Here is a 12,790-nt window from a genome sequence, read left to right as displayed (position 1 = left end):
ATCCTTCTACAAAATATACTTTCCTGCAACCCGCCTCACTCAATGTGGAACGGATTCTATTATTGACTTACCTTTTATCTAGAATCTCCAGTTGAAACTAGCTAGCCAGCTAACTAGCTACTTGCTATTAGCCACAGTTAGCTGTATTTCACCCAGAACATTGGATTTTTCTGCCGGAATAATTTTATCACTGGACATTAATCACCAGATCGCAACTAGCTAGCCGCAACCGAATGGATGTTGCTGTTTGGCTAATCACCACTGCCCCCGATGCAAGCACCAGTTAGCCTCGAGCTAGCCTAGAGCCAGGCCCATATCCCGGCTATCTACCTCTCGGTCTACCGGACAGGAGCAGCCAGCTAACTAGCTACTTGCTATTAGCTACCGTTAGCGGTTTTTCACCATTGTCCTTGGCCTGCACCACCTACCAGCCTGGACTATTATTCGGCCAGTCTGCACTGTCTGCACAGCGTGTTATCGACCCAGAACATATCAGTTTTTCTGCCGGAATCACTGAATCACTGGACCTTTAACTCCGGATTCATCGCTACCAGCTAGCTGCAACAAAATGGACGTTGTGGTTTGGCTAATCATCCTGAGCTAGGCCCATCTCCCGGCTATCTACCTCTCTGTCAACCGGACGGGACCACCTAGTGTTGACACGGAGCCCCGCCGATCCTACACGACTGGTCTGCCGACGAAATCGTCTGATGTGGTTACAACAGGCTTCCCGTTACGACGTCGACCATGAAGATTCCATCTGCTAGCCCCGGCCCGCTAGCACACGCTAGCCGTGGCCTCTTGCTCGCTAGTGCTTTAGCAGCTCCCGAACTACCTCCGAACTATCCTATTGCTGTTCACCGGACCTTATGATAACTCAGCTATACAGCTGATGCCTGCTGGACTGTTCCTTTTTACGGTATCGCATCCTGTTTATGTTTAGCCTCAGCCCAAACTGTGTCGTCATTACCAGCTGTTGTCTTAGCTCTCTCAAATTACACCTGTGATTGCTTTATGCCTCTCTCCCATGTCAATATGTTTTGCTTATTGCTGTTTCGGTTATTTCTAATTGTACTATTTCACTGTAGATCCCCCAGCCCAGCTAAACCTGCCTTAGATAGCTCCTTTGTCCCACCTCCCATACACGCGGAGACCGACTCAATCGGTGCCTCCAGTGATGCTATCTCTTTCATTGTTACCCAACGCTTAGGTTTACCTCCACTTTACTCATATCCTTCCATATCCTTGTCTGTACATAATGCCCTGAATCTTTTCTACAACACCCGGAAATCTGCCCCCTTTATTCTATGTACCCAACGCACTAGAAGACCAGTTCTTAAAGCCTTTAGCCGTATCCTTATTCTAGTCCTCCTCTGTTCCTCTGGTGATGTAGAGGCTAACCCAGGCCCTGCAGCCCTCAGTATCACTCCTACTCCCCAGGCGCTATCATTTGTTGACTTCTGTAACCGTAAAAGCCTTGGTTTCTTGCATGTTAATATCAGAAATCTCCTTCCTAAGTTTGAGTTATTCACTGCGTTAGCACACTCCGCCAACCCTGATGTTCTAGCAGTGTCTGAATCCTGGCTTAGGAAGGCCACCAAAAATTCTGAAATTTCCATCCCCAACTATAACATTTTCCGTCTAGATAGAACTGCCAAAGGGGGTGGAGTTGCAATCTACTGTAGAGATAGCCTGCAGAGCTCTATCATACTATCCAGGTCTGTGCCCAAACAGTTTGAGCTTCTACTTCTAAAAATCCACCTTTCCAGAAATAAGTCTCTCACTGTTGCCGCTTGCTACAGACCCCCCTCAGCCCCCAGCTGTGCCCTGGACACCATGTGTGAATTGATTGCCCCCCATTTATCCTCAGAGCTCGTACTGCTTGGTGACCTAAATTGGGATATGCTTAACACCCCGGCCATCCTACAATCCAAACTAGATGCCCTCAATCTCACACAAATTATCAACGAACCTACCAGGTACAACCCTAAATCCGTAAACATTGGTACCCTCATAGATATCATCCTGATTAACTTACCCTCTAAATACACCTCCGCTGTCTTCAACCAGGATCTCAGCGATCACTGCCTTATTGCCTGCGTCCGTAACGGGTCCGCGGTCAAACGACCACCCCTCATCACTGTCAAACGCTCCCTAAAACACTTTAGCGAGCAGGCCTTCCTAATTGACCTGGCCCAGGTATCCTGGATGGATATAGATCTCATTCCATCAGTAGAGGATGCCTGGTTGTTCTTTAAAAGTAATTTCCTCTCAATCTTAAATAAACATGCTCCATTCAAAAAATACAGAACTAAGAACAGATATAGCCCCTGGTTCTCCTCAGACTTGACTGCCCTTGACCAACACAAAAACATCATGTGGCATACTGCATTAGCATCAAATAGCCCCCGTGATATGCAACTTTTCAGGGAAGTTAGGAACCAATATACATAAGCAGTCAGGAAAGCAAAGGCTAACTTTTTCAAACAGAAATTTGCATCCTGTAGCAATGACTCCAAAAAGTTTTGGGACACTGTAAAGTCCATGGAGAATAAGAGCACTTCCTCCCAGCTGCCCACTGCACTGAGGCTAGGAAACACTATCACCACCGATAAATCTACAATAATCGAGAATTTCAACAAGCATTTTGCTACGGCTGGCCATGCTGTCCACCTGGCTACCATCCATCCTGCCCTGCCTTTCGAAAGTATTTGAAAGCCAAGTTAACAAACAGATCACCGACCATTTCGAATCCCACCGTACCTTCTCCGCTATGCAATCCGGTTTCCGAGCTGGTCATGGGTGCACTTCAGCCACGCTCAAGGTCCTAAACGATATTATAACCGCGATCGATAATAGAAAGTACTGTGCAGCCGTCTTCATCGACCTGGCCAAGGCTTTCGACTCTGTCAACCACCGCATTCTTATTGGCAGACTAAATTGCCTTGGTTTCTCAAATGACTGCCTCGCCTGGTTCACCAACTACTTCTCAGATAGAGTTCAATGTGTCAAATCGGAGGGCCTGTTGTCTGGACCTATGGCAGTCTCTATGGGGGTGCCACAGGGTTCAATTCTTGGGCCGATTCTTTTCTCCGTGTATATCAATGATGTTGCTCTTGCTGCTGGTGACTCTCAGATCCACCTCTACGCAGACGACACCATTTTGTATACATCTGGCCCTTCATTAGACACTGTGTTAACAAACCTCCAAACGAGCTTCAATGCCATACAACACTCCTTCCGTAGCCTCCAACTGCTCTTAAATACTAGTAAAACTAAATGCATGCTCTTCAATCGAACGCTGCTGGCACCCGCCCACCCGACTAGAATCACTACCCTCGACGGGTCTGACCTACAGTATGTGGACAACTACAAATACCTAGGTGTCTGGTTAGACTGTAAACTCTCCTTCCAGACTCACATTAAGAATTTCCAATCCAAAGTTAAATCTAGAATCTGCTTCCTATTTTGCAACAAAGCCTCCTTCACTCATGCTGCCAAACATGCCCTCGTAAAACTGACTATCCTACCGATCCTTGACTTCGGCGATGTCATTTACAAAATAGTCTCCAACACTCTACTCAGCAAATTGGATGTAGTCTATCACAGTGCCATCCGTTTTGTCTCCAAAGCCCCATACACTACCCACCACTGTGACCTGTACGCTCTTGTTGGCTGGTCCTCACTACATGTTCGTCGTCAAACCCACTGGCTCCAGGCCATCTATAAATCCCTGCTAGGCAAATCCCCGCCTTATCTTAGCTCATTGGTCACCATAGCAGCACCCACCCGTAGTCTGCGCTCCAGCAGGTATATCTCACTGGTCATCCCCAAAGCCAACACCTCCTTTGGCCGCCATGCCTTCCAGTTCTCTGCTGCCAATTACTGGAACGAATTGCAAAAATCTCTGAAGCTGGAGACTCTTATCTCCCTCACTAACTTTAAGTATCAGTTGTCAAAGCACCTTACCGATCACTGCACCTGTACACAGCCCATCTGAAATTAGCCCACCCAACTACCTCATCCCTATATTGTTATTTATTTTGCTCTTTTGCACCCCAGTATCTCTATTTGCACATAATCTCTTGCACATCTAGCATTCCAGTGTTAATACTAATTGTAATTATTTTGCCTATAGCCTATTTATTGCCTTACCTCCATAACTTGCTACATTTGCACACACTGTATATATATTTTCTGTTGTATTTTTTGACTTTATGTTTTTTTACCCCATATGTAACTCTGTGTTGTTGTTTTTATCGCACTGCTTTGCTTTATCTTGGCCAGGTCGCAGTTGTAAATGAGAACTTGTTCTCAACTGGCTTACCTGGTTAAATAAAGGTGAAAAAAATAAATATATATAGCTCATTCATCACAAAACCCACTGATATTGCCAGTTACTTTAATGATTTTTTCATTGGGAAGATTAGCAAACTTAAGCATGACATGCCAGCAACAAACTCTGACTCTACAAATCCAAGTATAACTGATCAAATTATGAAAGACAAGCATTGTAATTTTGAATTCCGTAAAGTGAGTGTGGAATAAGTGAAAAAAATTATTGTTGTCGATCAACAGTGACAAGCCACCGGGCTCTGACAACTTGGATGGAAAATTACTGAGGATAATAGCGGACAATATTGCCTCTCCTATTTGCCATATCTTCAATATAAGCCATCTTAAAAGTGTATGCCCTCATGCCTTGGGGGAAGCAAAATTAATTCCGCTTCCCAAAAATTGTAAAGCCCCCTTTACTGGTTAAAGTAGCCAACCAATCAGCTTGTTACCGACCCATAGTAAACCTTTGGGAAAAATGGTGTTTGACCAGATACTTTACAGTAAACACATTGACAACAGACTTTCAGCACGCTTATATGGAAGGACATTCAACAAGCATGGCACTTGCACAAATAACTGATGATTTTCTGAGAGAAACTGATGATGAAAAGATTGTGGGAGCTGTTTTGTTAGACTTCAGTGCGGCTTTTGACATTATCAATCATAGTCTGCTGATGGAAAATGTATGTGTTATGGCTTTACACCCCCTGCAATATTATGGATAAAGATGTACAGTGGGGGAAAAAATTATTTAGTCAGCCACCAATTGTGCAAGTTCTCCCACTTTAAAAAATTAGAGAGGCCTGTAATTTTCATCATAGGTACACGTCAACTATGACAGACAAATTGAGGAAAAAAAATCCAGAAAATCACATTGTAGGATTTTTTATGAATTTATTTGCAAATTATGGTGGAAAATAAGTATTTGGTCACCTACAAACAAGCAAGATTTCTGGCTCTCACAGACCTGCAACTTCTTCTTTAAGAGGCTCTTCTGTCCTCCACTCGTTACCTGTATTAATGGCACCTGTTTGAACTTGTTATCAGTATAAAAGACACCTGTCCACAACCTCAAACAGTCACACTCCAAACTCCACTATGGCCAAGACCAAAGAGCTGTCAAAGGACACCAGAAACAAAATTGTAGACCTGCACCAGGCTGGGAAGACTGAATCTGCAATAGGTAAGCAGCTTGGTTTGAAGAAATCAACTGTGGGAGCAATTATTAGGAAATGGAAGACATACAAGACCACTGAAAATCTCCCTCGATCTGGGGCTCCACACAAGATCTCACCCCGTGGGGTCAAAATGATCACAAGAACGGTGAGCAAAAATCCCAGAACCACACGGGGGGACCTAGTGAATGACCTGCAGAGAGCTGGGACCAAAGTAATAAAGCCTACCATTAGTAACACACTACACCGCCAGGGACTCAAATCCTGCAGTGCCAGACGTGTCCCCCTGCTTAAGCCAGTTCATGTCCAGGCCCGTCTGAAGTTTGCTAGAGTGCATTTGGATGATCCAGAAGAGGATTGGGAGAATGTCATATGGTCAGATGAAACCAAAATATAACTTTTTGGTAAAAACTCAACTCGTCGTGTTTGGAGGACAAAGAATGCTGAGTTGCATCCAAAGAACACCATACCTACTGTGAAGCATGGGGGTGGAAACATCATGCTTTGACGACTGATCCGTGTAAAGGAAAGAATGAATGGGGCCATGTATCGTGAGATTTTGAGTGAAAACCTCCTTCCATCAGCAAGGGCATTGAAGATGAAACGTGGCTGGGTCTTTCAGCATGACAATGATCCCAAACACACCGCCCGGGCAACGAAGGAGTGGCTTCGTAAGTATCATTTCAAGGTCCTGGAGTGGCCTAGCCAGTCTCCAGATCTCAACCCCATAGAAAATCGTTGGAGGGAGTTAAAAGTCTGTGTTGCCCAGCGACAGCCCCAAAACATCACTGCTCTAGAGGAGATCTGCATGGAGGAATGGGCCAAAATACCAGCAACAGTGTGTGAAAACCTTGTGAAGACTTACAGAAAACGTTTGACCTGTGTCATTGCCAACAAAGGGTATATAACAAAGTATTGAGAAACTTTTGTTATTGACCAAATACTTATTTTCCACCATAATTTGCAAATAAATTCATTAAAAGTCCTACAATGTGATTTTCTGGAGAACTTGCACAATTGGTGGCTGACTAAATACTATTTTCCCCCACTGTACCTGTCTAACAGAACACAGAGGGTGTTTGTTAATGGAAGACTCTCCAACATAATCCAGTTAGAATCAGGAAATCCCAAGAGCAGCTGTCTAGGCCCCTTACTTTTTTCAATATTTACTAATCACTATGTATGCGGATGACGCAACACTATACACGTCAGCTACTACAGCGAGGGAAATCACAGCAACACAACAAAGGGCTAAGGAATAAGTTAGTCCTAAATATGTTTTTGTGTAACTCCTACTCCCGCTCCCCCTCTCCAGCGCTCAACGTCGCCGGTCTACTAACCACCGGTCCTGGCAACCATCATTATGCACACCTACTCCCCAAATATTACACACACATGCTCCCCATCAATACGCACACCTGGACTTCATCATCACCTTGAATACCTTCACTCTATTTAGCCCTCAGTAGCCTCAGTCATCAGGCAGTATTGGTTTGTTTTCAAATTCAGTATGCTACTCATGTTTTGTTCATCTGCCTTGTCTTATTATTAAACTCTCTTTCTGCACCTGCTTCCTGACTCACTGTGTATACATCATAGTTTGGGACAAATCATAAACCCTGGATTGTAAGCTGTCATGGTCAAAACATGTTGATACAACAGTAGCTAAGATGGGGAGAAGTCTGTCCATAATAAAGCACTGCTCTGCCTTTTTAACAACACTATCAACAAGGCACGTCCTGCAGGCTCTAGATTTGTTGCACCTGGACTACTGTTCAGTTGTGTGGTCAGGTGCCACAAAGAGGAACCTAGGAAAATTATAATTGGCTCAGAACAGGGCAGCACGGCTGGCCCTTAAATCTACATGGAGAGCTAACATTAATTGTATGCATCCCCAAGTCAAGAACAGACTATGGGAGGCGCACTGTACTACATCGAGCCATGACTACAGTTGAATTCGGAAGTTTACATACACTTAGGATGGAGTCATTAAAACTAGTTTTTCAACCACTCCACAAATTTCTTGTTAACAAACTATAGTTTTGGCAGGTCGGTTAGGACATCTACTTTGTACATGACACAAGTCATTTTTCCAACAATTGTTTACAGACAGATCATTTCACTTCTAATTCACTGTATCACAATTCCAGTGGGACAGAAATGTATATACATTAAGTTGACTGTGCCTTCAAACACCTTGGAAAATTCCAGAAAATGATGTCATGGCTTTAGAAGCTTCTGATAGGCTAATTTACATCATTTGAGTCAATTGGAGGTGTACCTCTGGATGTATTTCAAGGCCTACCTTCAAACTCAGTGCCTCAGTGCTTGACATCATGGGAAAGCCAAAAGAAACCAGCCAAGACCTCAGAAAATAAATTGTAGACCTCCACAAGTCTGGTTCATCCTTGGGAGCAATTTCCAAATGCCTGAAGGTACCACGTTCATCTGTACAGACCATAGTACGCAAGTATAAACACCATGGGACCACGCAGCCGTCATACCGCTCAGGAAGGAGACACGTTCTGTCTCCTAGAGATGAACGTACTTTGGTGCGAAAAGCGCAAATCAATCCCAGAACAACAGCAAAGAACCTTTTGAAGATGCTGGAGGAAACAGGTACAAAAGTATCTATATCCACAGTAAAACGAGTCCTATATCGACTTAACCTAAAAAGCCGCTGAGCAAGGAAGAAGCCACTGCTCCAAAACTGCCATAAAAAGCCAGACTACGGTTTGCAACTGCACATGGGGACAAAGATCGTACTTTTTGGAGAAATGTCCTCTGGTCTGATGAAACACAAATAGAATTGTTTGGCCATAATGACCATCGCTATGTTTGGAGGAAAAAGGGGCAGGCTTGCAAGCCGAAGAACACCATCCCAACCGTGAAGCACGGGGGTGGCAGCATCATGCTGTGGGGTGCTTTGCTGCAGGAGGGACTGGTGCACTTCAAAAAATAGATGGCATCATGAGGAAGGAAAATTATGTGGATATATTGAAGCAACATCTCAAGACATCAGTCAGGAAGTTAAAGCTTGGTCGCAAATGAGTCTTCCAAATGGACAATGACCCCAAGCATACTTCCAAAGTGGTGGCAAAATGGCTTAAGGACAACAAAGTCAAGGTATTGGAGTGGCCATCACAAAGCCCTGACCTCAATCCTATAGAACATGTGTGGACAGAACTGAAAAAGTGTGTGCGAGCAAGGAGGCCTACAAACCTGACTCAGTTACACCAGCTCTGTCAGAAGGAATGGGCCAAAATTCACCCAACTTATTGTGGGAAGCTTATGGAAGGCTACCCGAAACGTTTGACCCAAGTTAAACTATTTAAAGGCAATGCTACCAAATACTAATTGAGTGTATGTACATTTCTGACACACTGGGAATGTGATGAAAGAAATAAAAGCTGAAATAAATAATTCTCTCTAGTATTATTATGACATTTCACATTCTTAAAATAAAGTGGTGATCCTAGCTGACCGAAGACAGTGATTTTTTACTAGGATTAAATGTCAGGAATTGCGAAAAACTGAGTTTAAATGTATTTGGCTAAGCTGTATGTAAACTTCCGACTTCAACTGTACATGGTACTCTATTCCACATCAGGTAACTGATGAAAGCAGCAGAATCTGATTTAAAAACAGATAAACATACTCCATATGGAACAGCAGGGACTTTGAAGAGACACATACATATGATAAGACTCTCTTCACATACGTACACATGGATTTTGTTTTGTAGATACAGTGGGGAGAACAAGTATTTGATACACTGCCGATTTTGCAGGTTTTCCTACTTACTTCAACTGTGAGAGACGGAATCTAAAACAAAAATCCAGAAAATCACATTGTATGATATTTAAGTAATTAATTTGCATTTTATTGCATGACATAAGTATTTGATACATCAGAAAAGCAGAACTTAATATTTGGTACAGAAACCTTTGTTTGCAATTACAGAGATCATACGTTTCCTGTAGGTCTTGACCAGGTTTGCACAAACTGCAGCAGGGATTTTGGCCCACTCCTCCATACAGAACTTCTCCAGATCCTTCAGGTTTCGGGGCTGTCGCTGGGCAATACAGACTTTCAGCTCCCTCCAAAGATTTTCTATTGGGTTCAGGTCTGGAGACTGGCTAGGCCACTCCAGGACCTTGAGATGCTTCTTACGAAGCCACTCCTTATTTGCCCTGGCTGTTTGTTTCGGGTCGTTGTCATACTGGAAGACCCAGCCACGACCCATCTTCAATGCTCTTACTGAGGGAAGGAGGTTGTTGGCCAAGATCTCGCGATACATGGCCCCATCCATCCTCCCCTCAATACGGTGCAGTCGTCCTGTCCCCTTTGCAGAAAAGTATCCCCAAAGAATGGTGTTTCCACTTTCATGCTTCACGGTTGGGATGGTGTTCTTGGGGTTGTACTCATCCTTCTTCTTCCTCCAAACACGGCGAGTGGAGTGTTAGACCAAAAAGCTCTATTTTTGTCTCATCAGACCACATGACCTTCTCCCATTCCTCCTCTGGATCATCCAGATGGTCATTGGCAAACTTCAGACGGGCCTGGACATGCACTGGCTTGAGCAGGGGGACCTTGTGTGCGCTGCAGGATTTTAATCCATGACAGCGTAGTGTGTTACTAATTGTTTTCTTTGAGACTGTGGTCCCAGCTCTCTTCAGGTCATTGACCAGGTCCTGCCATGTAGTTCTGGGCTGATCCCTCACCTTCCTCATGATCATTGATGCCCCACGAGTTGAGTTGACCGTCATCTTGAACTTCTTCCATTTTCTAATAATTGTGCCAACAGTTGTTGCCTTCTCACCAAGCTGCTTGCCTATTGTCCTGTAGCCCATCCCAGCCTTGTGCAGGTCTACAATTGTATCCCTGATGTCCTTACACAGCTCTCTGGTCTTGGCCATTGTGGAGAGGTTGGAGTCTGTTTGATTGAGTGTGTGGACAGGTGTCTTTTATACAGGTAACGAGTTCTTACAGGTGCAGTTAATACAGGTAATGAGTGGAGAACAGGAGGGCTTCTTAAAGGAAAACTAACAGGTCTGTAAGAGCCGGATAGCAAAAATAGCAGAATTGGTCAAGAGCCTGTAAGACTGCTGCTATCCACTGCAGTGCCATCCTGACCAGCCCTTTATGCACTTAATGAAGACTGGGGTGAATGCGACGGGTTGATAGTCATTTGGGCATTTCATCTTGTTTTTTTGGGCACTGGGACGATGGTGGTCTCTTTGAAGCGGCTTTGTAAGTATTCACTCTTTTGAAAGTTTTCCTTACGTCAGCCTCTGAGAGCAAAAGCACCTGGTCGTCCGGAGCCTCAAAGTGATCATATAATGTGTTAAGCTTTTCTGGGATGGAGGCACGGTGGGCACCACACAGCTGGATTTGCCTTTGTAGTCCGTGATAGTCTGATGTCCTTGTCACATGCGTCACAAGTCTGATTTGTCAACCATCAATTAAAGTTTGAGTCTGTATTGTTTTTTTGCATGCCTAATGGATTTGCGGAGCGCGTACATGCTTGTCATCGGTGGTTCATTCTGCTGACATTGAATGCTGCACTACGTGCTCTCAGCATGGTATTGTTATCTCTGTTCATCCAGGGTTTTTGGTTGGGGTATGTTTGGATTGTTATTGTGGGTGCAACATCATCAACACATGTCCTAATGAAGCCTGTGACTGATGATGTATATTCCTCAATGTTGATGGATTAGTCCTGGGTGGATGAATATTTGAACATATTCTTGAAACAGTCCTGAAGCACTGGGACTGCCTCTGTCCAGCGCCTCACTATTCTCTGTGTTGGTGGCTCCCTCTTGAGTTGCTGCTTGTAGGCGGGGAGTAGGAACAGAGAGACATGCTCTGATTGGCCGAAGTGTGGTCGCGGGGATGGCTTTGTATGCATCACGGATGTTGGTGTATACATGGTCCAGCACATTATTTTCTTCTTCTTGTGGGGCAGGATAATTGTTGGTGATATAAAAATGTTTGTTAAAAATTGACATGCTTGGTTAAAATCACCAGTGACAATAAAGACTACTTCTGGGTGAGAGGATTCTTGCTGCTAATGATCTTGTACAGTTCATTGATTGCCACCTTGGTGTTTGCATATAGTGGGGCATTTTAGCATCAGAAACTCCAGGTCGGGTGAACAGGAGCTCGAGATGTTTTCAACTTCGGTACACCATGATTTGTTGATGAGGAAGCATACCCCTCCCCCCTATTATTACCAGAAGCCGCCTTTCGATCCATACAGAAAATGGAAAAGCTGTCTGGTTGAATTGCAGAGTCGAGTGTTTCATCTGTAAGCCATGTCTCTGTAAGAAAAAGACACAGGAAAATACACTTTGTGAACTCAGAGCAAGGCTTCAATCGCCTTTATTTTCCAGTGATTGGACGTTAGCCATCAGGATACTAGGAAGAGGAGGCTGTGTAGCCCGTCTTTTCAGCTAGCTTGGAGTCCCCCTTTCCTTCCTATTCTTCATCGGCAGTGTAATTATTGCACAAACATTCTGAGAGAAAAAGTAATAATAAAAAAAATAGCCATAAAAAAGCAGGCGAGCAGGAACCGGAAAGACACACGCCCTCCTCAGCGTTTCCATCTATGTGTATGTGTGTGTGAGATTTCAGAATCTGACTGTCTCTCTGTTGATTGTTTGTTGTTGGCAGGATTTACGAGCGAGTGATAGACCCACCTCAGATGGATCTGACCCTGGGTAGTGGAGTGTGGCTGGGTCAGCATAGCCACAAGCACGGCCTCTTCAAGGTAAAACAAACATACTTTCATCACCATATACACAATCACTGTAACCATATAACCTCAAGCATGCATGGCTTCTTCAAGGTAACACAGTCTTCACTCTCTTGTCATTCTATGCATGGCAGTACCATTATTTCTCTCCATAAATTAACATATTAATAACTTACTCAAATCAATCACAACTCATAATCATAATACAATTAATTATCCAAAACAAATTTTGAATGACATATGATTTTACTAGCCTAACCCTGAATTAAGAACAAATATCTCATGTACTTGCTCACCACCTATGACAATGTAGCCAAATGTGTCCTTTGTTGCATGGTCATCTAGTGATTGCCAGGTAAAACTGCCCTACCGTTACTACACATCTATACTCATAAACCCTACCCTGTCAAGGTCAAAGTGTCTGTACACTATAGACTACCATAGTATGATACATAATACCCATAAAACCTAGATGTCAAACAGGGAAATGGTTCCAATAATTTTTCTACCATTCATTTAT

At 43.9% G+C, this 12,790-nt stretch overlaps 1 protein-coding gene across 1 annotated transcript in view; it reads left to right on the top strand.

Moving 5' to 3' along the window:
* LOC311128219 (protein kinase C-binding protein NELL1-like) overlaps positions 1–12,790 on the top strand; it is a gene marked incomplete at both ends in the record, with an annotated part of 560,800 nt that overhangs the window by 252,669 nt on the left and 295,341 nt on the right. Inside the window, one exon of the mRNA XM_084160253.1 lies at positions 12,189–12,285. Coding sequence (XP_084016379.1) covers positions 12,189–12,285 — 97 coding nt within the window. The remainder of the gene's footprint in view (positions 1–12,188; positions 12,286–12,790) is intronic.

Source organism: Coregonus lavaretus (genome assembly GCF_964263955.1).
Source record: "Coregonus lavaretus genome assembly, chromosome: 4".
NCBI classification, from domain to species: domain Eukaryota; kingdom Metazoa; phylum Chordata; class Actinopteri; order Salmoniformes; family Salmonidae; genus Coregonus; species Coregonus lavaretus.
The sequence above is the reverse complement of the archived record's forward strand: the minus strand, read 5'-3'. Positions and strand labels throughout refer to the sequence as shown.